Here is an 8,634-nt window from a genome sequence, read left to right on the forward strand (position 1 = left end):
TGTGATGCCCTGGAAGTCAGTTTAGGTGTCTGTGTGCAAAGACATAGCTTAAGTGTAACCGAACAGCTATGCCTATTTTGAAAGTCATGCTTGAAAGAAGAGAGTCTTTACATATTTTATTTCTGTCCACACTGGACATTTCTCTTTCAGTGATTCAATCTCAAGTTGTTCTTTTGTGATTTCTCCCCAAGAGGAAAAGTTTAAGTTCTTTTGTACATGGTTATTATCCTGCTGGCATCTCTGGAGATGCAGGCCTACCCTCACAATTATGATGAAGGTCCCAATGAATTTAATTAGGGAAGAATCAGTCTTGGAGATGTACCAGTTCAATGACTCAACAATCTGTGTTGCAGTTCAAATGCAGATAAACTGTTTACACACCATTGTCCTGATCTAGGAGTGTTTGGATCAGTGTTCAATGACCGGCTTTATCAGAAATTGAAAGGAAGGACTCAAAACATAATGAAGTATGTATATGAAATTATTTTCCATACAGGGAATCGAAGATTTAACTATGCTTTGTGAAGACAGACCAGTATAACTGACCACATAACCACACAAACTTTCCTAACAATTCACAAATTTCTCTTCTGCAAAGTTAAATTTTTTTTTATTAAAAAAAAAAATTTGTTTGAGATGGGGCAACTGGGTGGCTCAGTGGGTTAAAGCCTCTGCCTTCAGCTCAGGTCATGATCCCAGGGTCCTCGGAATGAGCCCCACATCAGGCTCTCTGCTCAGCAGAGAGCCTGCTTCCCCAACCCCTTATCTCTGCCTGCCTCTCTGCCTACATGTGATCTCTATCTGTCAAATAAATAAATAAGTAAAACCTTAAAAAATTTTGTTTGAAGGAGAGCTAGTGGGTGAGTGAGACAGAGAACTCACAAGGAGGGGAAGAGGGCAGAGGCAGAGGGAGGAAAACACACACACACACACACACACACACACACACACACACACACTCCCCTCTGAACCAGGAGCCCTACATAGGACTTCATCCCAGGACCATGAGATATTGACTTGAACGGAAGGAAGATACATGACTGACTGAGCTGCCCAGGTCCCCACTTGACCTTCTTCTTCTTCTTTTTTTTTTTCTTTAACCTCAAAATGTTGGTTTAACTTTCTTTTGTTATTGAGACAAATCGGCTATCAATGAAGATTTTGGGTCTCTTTGTTCACAACCATTATTCAGACTTGTTTAGGTTATAGGGCCTTTGTATTCATTTGAAAATCCCAGAAATTTGAGGTAACCCTTTTCTGAAAGACTGAAATGAATAAGACTTTCTGCAAACACAGAAAGCATTGTTCACAAGGAAACAGTTCAAGATCCTGTGATGATGCATGAGTTTTCTTGGTGTGTGTGCACAGAGATGTATCAGTGCACAAAAGACATGGGAGAAGGGATGCAACCTTGAATTGAAAGGTGTTTCACCCAGGAAGTGTAATTGGATGTAAGATTCCAAAATAGACTTTATATTTTACATCTTGGTGGTGCTGGGATTCAGTCTTTTAAAAGATCTGCTGCGTGAATCTGATAATCAGCTGTATTAGGGATTCTTTATGGCTATTAGAATATATGGGAATTAGCTCAGTTCTGTAATACTCTTTTTGGCGATTTTTTATGTATAAAGATACAGCATAAATGTACTTTTTTAACAGTATTTTTAGAAACTAGTTTCAGGCTTAGGGATATTTTAATGGGCAAGATATTTCTAATTCTACAGATGGTTTCGATTGATATGTTCTCTGAGCATTGTTTGCTGATCTGTAGAAGTTTAGGGATGCTGTAGCATCCACAAACTTGAATGAGTGATTTTGAAGAATCCAAGGTCACACTTTTGTAAACAAGCTCTTACTTCAGTTCCTATGTTTCTGTTTACGGATGAGTTTCAACATCATCGCATATGACTGTTGACTATTCCTATAAATACTTCTCTATATGACTTACCAAACTTGCTATTGGTTTCTTTGTCTTCTATATTTTATTTGCTTAGAGGTCTGTGTCTATTTTGATATTAACTCTGTGTATGTCCTCCGAGATGCAAGTCTTTCTCCCCGTCTACTTTTATCTATTGATGTCATGGTATCTTTTTAAAGTCCTTGAGATGTTTTGATATCATAAAGTGTATCAATTTCATTTATGAGTTAAGAGGATTCTAGAAGTTAGAAGTCATCTATTGTGTTAGCTGGGAAGTAAATACAAATCTTGCTATAGTATTTCATTAAAACAATTCATTTAAAAATTTTTATATGAAGAATTCACTAAATGTACAATTTTACTAGCTTCCAGTTGGAAAGTTGGTTGTGGCCTTCCATTTATTTATTACTGTGTCCTATTCCCACAATGTCTTTAGTGACTTATCTCTGCCTGAGTCAGCAAGACTGGTGAGGTTAGGGAGAATGTTTTCATCCACCTTGTATTCTTATAATTTCTGAAAGTACTGGAACATAAGAAACTACAATGCCTATTAGGTAAATGAATAAACAGATTGTGTTTGATTTCAGGAAGTCACCAGTAATTATCATATTTATAGCTAATTTTTTCTTGAACTGTGAAATAAGGAGATGCAAAAGAACATATGGAACACAGGAACAATGTGACTGAGTTTGTCCTCTTGGGGCTCACCCAGAGCCTCCAAGGTCAGAAAATACTTTTTGTCGTGTTCTTGATCATCTACATCCTGACAATGGTGGGCAACTTACTCATTGTGGTGACTGTTGTGGTCAACCCATCCCTGGATACCCCTATGTACTTCTTCCTTGGTTACTTATCATTTATGGATGCTGTTTATTCTACTACAATTACTCCAAATATGATTATAGACTTACTCTATGAGATGAAAACCATTTCCTTAAAAGCTTGCATGTCCCAGCTCTTTATAGAGCACTTATTTGGTGGTGCTGAGATTTTGCTCCTGGTGGTCATGGCCTATGACCGCTATGTGGCCATCTGCAAACCTTTGCATTATTTGACAATCATGAATCAACGGGTGTGTGTTCTGTTGTTGCTGTTGGCCTGGGTTGGAGGTTTTCTGCATGCTGTTGTTCAGCTTCTCTTTGCTTATAACCTTCCCTTCTGTGGTCCCAATGTCATCGACCACTTTATGTGTGACATGTATCCGTTATTAAAACTTGCCTGCACTGACACCTATGTTATTGGCCTCATTGTAGTTGCCAATGATGGGGCAATCTGTGTGGTCATCTTTACAGTCTTACTCATTTCCTATGGGGTCATTCTGCAATCTCTGAAGACCCACAGTCAGGAAGGGAGGCACAAAGCCTTATCCACTTGTGGCTCTCACATTACAGTGGTGGTCCTCTTCTTTGTCCCTTGCATTTTTACGTATGTGAGACCTCCGTCTCCTTTACCCATTGATAAATCCTTGACTGTGTTTTACACAGTTATCACCCCTATGTTAAACCCTCTGATCTATACTCTGAGAAATGGAGAGATGAAAAATGCTATGAAAAAGCTGTGGAAGAGAAGAAAATGATGCCGAAGAGAAATTGTCACATTTTTTTCAATGAAGAGTAGCTCTACCCAGGAAAGGATTATTTATTTGTAATGAATTTCTCCTCAGGTTTAATGAACTTGTGTATGATGAAAGCATTTAAGGTGTAAATATTATAATGATCAAAAAAGATTTCTAAGATTTTCATAAATTGTTAGTTAAGTAGGTCTGTGGCTTTTGGGCATAAAATATTTCTATTGAAACTATCATGTGATGAGTTATGCTATAATTAATTCTGTACCTTTATTTTCATTACTGGACAATTTTCATGTGCTTCTCTTTTGCCCAGTTGTTCTTTTTCAGAGTTAATAGTGCTCATTATATATTTCAGAGAAACATTTTAAGAAATGGGACATAAACACTTGGTTCACTCCTCCCATACAAAGACAACTCATACTTAATACTTGAAGTATATATCTTATTTTTATAACTGCAAGATGTTTAAGTATATAATTTTGTTCATATTACTTAGCTAATAGGATTGAAAAGTAGTTCTGCTTCCAAGTTGTAATGTTAATGATAAAGAAGTTAGGGTAAGTAAAATATCTGAATGAAAGACCTAGATATGATAAGTAAGATTTACTTATTTTTCTAATTGAGGAATCCTATTATTTCCTCATGTTGAGCAGCTTTGTTTTGCGTTATATTTTCATTGAGATGATCCATTAATCTTCCCTTATAGTTTAGAACATTTGATAATATCCCTCCATTTTAAAGTATCTCCATCTCTACTTTTGCTTATAGTGCTTCATCACCTTCTTTAGGGACCTCGGCCCTTCCTTTCATATGTGGAATTAACATAATCCATACTTCATGAGCTTCAAGTATGCAATACAGAACCTGACACCAGATATTTTGGGTGATATCATTTGTAAGAAAGACGTTGACAGGGGTGCCTGGCATTGGGCTTTCCACCCAGCAGGGAGCCTGCTTCCTCCTCTCTCTCTCTACCTGCCTCTCTGCCTATTTGTGATCTGTCTGTCAAATAAATAAATAAAAATCTTAAAAAAAATGACAATATGGCATGTCACTTTTACATCTTCTCTTAATGGAATGCAGATTATTGAGTAATAAAGAAGTCATAGTATATATTGATTTCTTTAACAGAGATCTCTTTTATAAGTCTCCCTCTCTCTGAATGAGTTTTGAAAGAAAATGTTATCTGGCTCTAATAGTGTAGGAAACATGTGATCAAAGAAACTTATGTTTCTGTCTCCCTTATTTAGTCTGGATTCATGGGGTGCCCTGGCTATGGGGAATAGAGCCATTTCACTGGTAAGTCACAGTGTATGAGAAACTTTATATCCCAACTTATATCAATTATTATTACATGGAGATTTCTTTTGTCACCTCAAAGTCTTCCCAAATAGGACACTATCATTAAATAATAGTAAACAGAAGTTATATCATTAGGTCATCTACTTTTGGATGTCGCTATAGACTGAATATTTGTGTTCCCTCCAAAATTCATTAAATTCTTTATAATACATGATATTTGGAGTGGGGTGTTTGGGAACTGATTAGGTCATGAAGGTAGAGCTGTCATGAATGTAACTACTGTCTCTTTAAAAAGAGACACCAGTCAACATAGGCAACCTATGGAATGGGAGAAGATATTCACAAATGACACTACATACAAAGGGCTGATATCCAAGATCCAAGACGGGGCTGATGCCCCATCAAAAATGGGCAAAAGACATACATAGACACTTCTCCAAAGAAAACATACCCATGGCTAACAGACACATGAAAAAATGTTCATCATTAGCCATCAGGGAGATTCAAGTCAAAATCACATTGGGATACCACCTTATACCAGTTAGAATGGCCAAAATTTACAAGGCAATAAACAATGAGTATTGGAGAGAATAGGGAGAAAGGGGAACCCTCTTACATTGTTGGTGGGAATGCAAGTTGGTGCAGCCACTTTGGAAAACAGTGTGGAGATTCCTCAATAAACTAAAAATAGAGCTACCCTATGACCCTGCATTTGCACTACTGGATATTTACCCCAAAGATACATATGTAGTGAATAGAAGGGCCATCTGTACCCCAGTGTTCATAGGAGTAATGGTCACAGTCGCCAAACTGTGGAAAGAGCCAAGAAGCCCTTCAACAGATGAATGGATAAGGAAGATATGGTCCATATATACAATGGAGTATTATGCCTCCATCAGAAAGGATGAATACCCAACTTTTGTATCAACAGGGACAGGACTGGAAGAGATTATGCCAAGTGAAATAAGTCAAGCAGAAAGAGTCAATTATCATATGGTTTCACTTACTTATGGAACATAAGGAATAAGACGGAGGACATTGGGTGGAGAGGAGGGAGTTGGGGGAAATCGGGGTGGGGGGGAGACAAACAAGAGACTGTGGACTCTGAGAAACAAACAAACAGGGTTTTGGAGGGGAGAGGGATGGGGAGTTGGGTGAGCCTGGTGGTGGGTACTATGGAGGGCACATATTGCGTGGAGCACTGGGTGTGGTACATAAACAATGAATTCTGGAACACTGAAAAGAAATAAAGCAAAATGAAAAAAAAAAAAAGAAAATCTATAGTAATTTCAACTTAAGCATATACTATGAATGATAAAACAAATTCACTGTTAAAGAACTGTATGATTCATTCTTATTCTAAATAAAAGCAACATGAATTACCTAAGAGAGAGAGAGACCAGAGACCTCACTTAACTGTTTCTCCAATGCGAGGACACAGTGAAGACAGTTATCTATGAACTAAGATGCAAACTCTAACAAGATATGGAATCTGCAAGTGTCTTGATCTTGGACTTCCTAGACCCCAGAACTGTGAGAAATAAATGACTTTTGTTGAAGCCAATCAGTGTGTGGTATTATGTTAAAGTGGCCCAAATGGACTTAGACATTTAGTTAATTTCCAAATTTGTACCATTATTTCAAGTGATGAGATAAAAATCTTGATTATTTATGTTAATTATTCTATAAGTTCCTTTAAGCCAAGAAAAGTTACTTAACTGTCTTATACTCTGTATTTGCACAATGTATGACATAGAATCTACTCCATGAACTTTAATCAGTTACTTGCATTCTTGAATTCTTGATCTCTTGAAGAGTTTTTACTAATGAATTTTCATGAACTCTTTCTACATTAAATATGTGCATTTGCTACAAGAGTCTTCTTTGATATTTGCTCAAAACATTTATTTAATTTATGTTGTAATTATGTTTGTTTTTCTATAATGATGTTCCCATATTCTTTAACTTTTGATTTCTTCTATCCCATCACTCTTGGAAAATTTCATTGACTTTCATTTGGTGAATTTATAAATTTCATCATCTTTTTAAAAAATAAATATAACTCTCAAAATTTTTTCCTTTTATGTGATCTAGGATTTATTTTTGTTTGTAATAAGGACAAATCTAAGCCTGTTTTCCTTAAACAGGAAAAATAATCTTCCAAGGTTATTATTAATTTTAGTAATAATTTAAAATTTTCTATTTAATATGTCAAATTTTATACAATTAGTGTTTTGGATTTGTGGTCCATTTCCCCTCCTCCTGTGCTGCTCCCTCCCCCTCCTTCTCCTCCTGCTTCTCCTCCCCTTCCTCCTTTTCCTTTGGTGTATTTCCCTACCACTAACATTCTATGTCAGTAGTCAAGGATTTTAAGGTATATTTTATTTTGTAGGACTAATCTCCCTTAACTACTCAGCCTTTTCAAGTCTCTTGCAATTTCTAAATATTTATTTTTCCTGATAAACCTTAGGATTATTTTGTGAAGTTTGAAACCTTCCTGTAAATCTATATTTAGAATTTCATGACCCTCCACATTGATTTTGAGGAAAATGGCATGTTTTCATATCTTGTTTTCCCATCAAGAATGAGACATATATTGTGAAGTCTTGATCAAGTCTCAGTAAATTTGTAAACATTTCCATAGAATGTACATAAATCTTGACTTTTGGCTTTATTAATTAAATAGTAGCTTGTCTTATTTACATTTGATTCATATTTTCTTTTTTTAAATTTAAATTCAATTTGTCAACATAAAGTGCATCATTAGTTTCAAATGTATTTACCAATGCATGTAACACCCAGTGCTTTTCACATCACATGCCCTCCTTAATGCCCATCACACAGTTACCACATCCCCCCACTGACCGTCCCTTCCATAACCCTCAGCTTGTTCACATTTCCAATGAGCTGGCATGAATTATAGCCCAATACTCAGAGGCATGTGTGTATGTTTGCATGCAAAAGTTCATAGGCCTACATTTGACAATACACGGGTAAGTATTCAACCACAGAGATCTCTATCTGACCTCATTTAGCTCATGTATATATAATCACAGGTTATATATAAGTACATTGTTCAATGATCTGTAGGTATATATCTAATTTCATATACGTGTCTATACATGAACATAGAGAAGTCTGTTACCAACAACATATGGATAAGTATCTGACTACCCATATGAATGCTTATGTGTATATATAAGTATTTGATATGATCACACACAGTGTATCTGACTATATACAGGACTATATCTTGCCATACACAAGTCTTTGTCTGACTACATGTGAATTTTGGGAGGACTTGACTGAACCATTCTGTTCCAGGTGGCATGGACTGAGGTTCCTCTCTGGTATTCAGCTGATTAGGGGCTTTTAGGGTGTGTCTAGGATGACATTACTCATGTGAGCTGTGCCTTGGCAGAGATGGCTAGAAGGTTGGAATCTTCTGGCTCCTTCTCCTTCTCCATGTATCCTGTCACTCCAGTGAGTATATCAGACTTGTAAAATGGCAGTTCAGGGCTCCCAGAAGGATGACACAGAAAGTAATTAGGCCAGTGAAGATCTCATCCCATCCTGACATGATCTTGAAGTTCAGGATTTCAGGTTCTAAATCCAGACTACTTCAGCACCAAAGGAAAAGGCAACCTGTGGAATGAGATAAAATATTTGCAAGTCATATACCTCAAAGGGGTTAATATTCAAAATGTATGAGGAATTTATACAATTCAGTAGCAAATGCAAATCAAAACAAAAGTTGATTAAAAAATGAGCAATGGGCCTAAATAGACATTTCCTGAAAAGACATACAAATGGCCAAAAAGAACATGGAAAGTTTCTCAACATT

General features: G+C 36.5%; 1 protein-coding gene across 1 annotated transcript; it reads left to right on the forward strand.

Moving 5' to 3' along the window:
- Nucleotides 1–2,573: 2,573 nt before the first annotated feature.
- LOC116859327 (olfactory receptor 4A15-like) lies at nt 2,574–3,494 on the forward strand. The gene has a single exon (XM_032844538.1). It carries the CDS (start codon nt 2,580–2,582, stop codon nt 3,492–3,494), a length of 915 nt encoding a protein of 304 aa, XP_032700429.1. The 5' UTR covers nt 2,574–2,579.
- Nucleotides 3,495–8,634: the final 5,140 nt, after the last annotated feature.

Source organism: Lontra canadensis, unplaced genomic scaffold, assembly GCF_010015895.1.
Source record: "Lontra canadensis isolate GAN:19392208 unplaced genomic scaffold, GSC_riverotter_1.0 scaffold154, whole genome shotgun sequence".
Lineage (NCBI taxonomy): Eukaryota > Metazoa > Chordata > Mammalia > Carnivora > Mustelidae > Lontra > Lontra canadensis.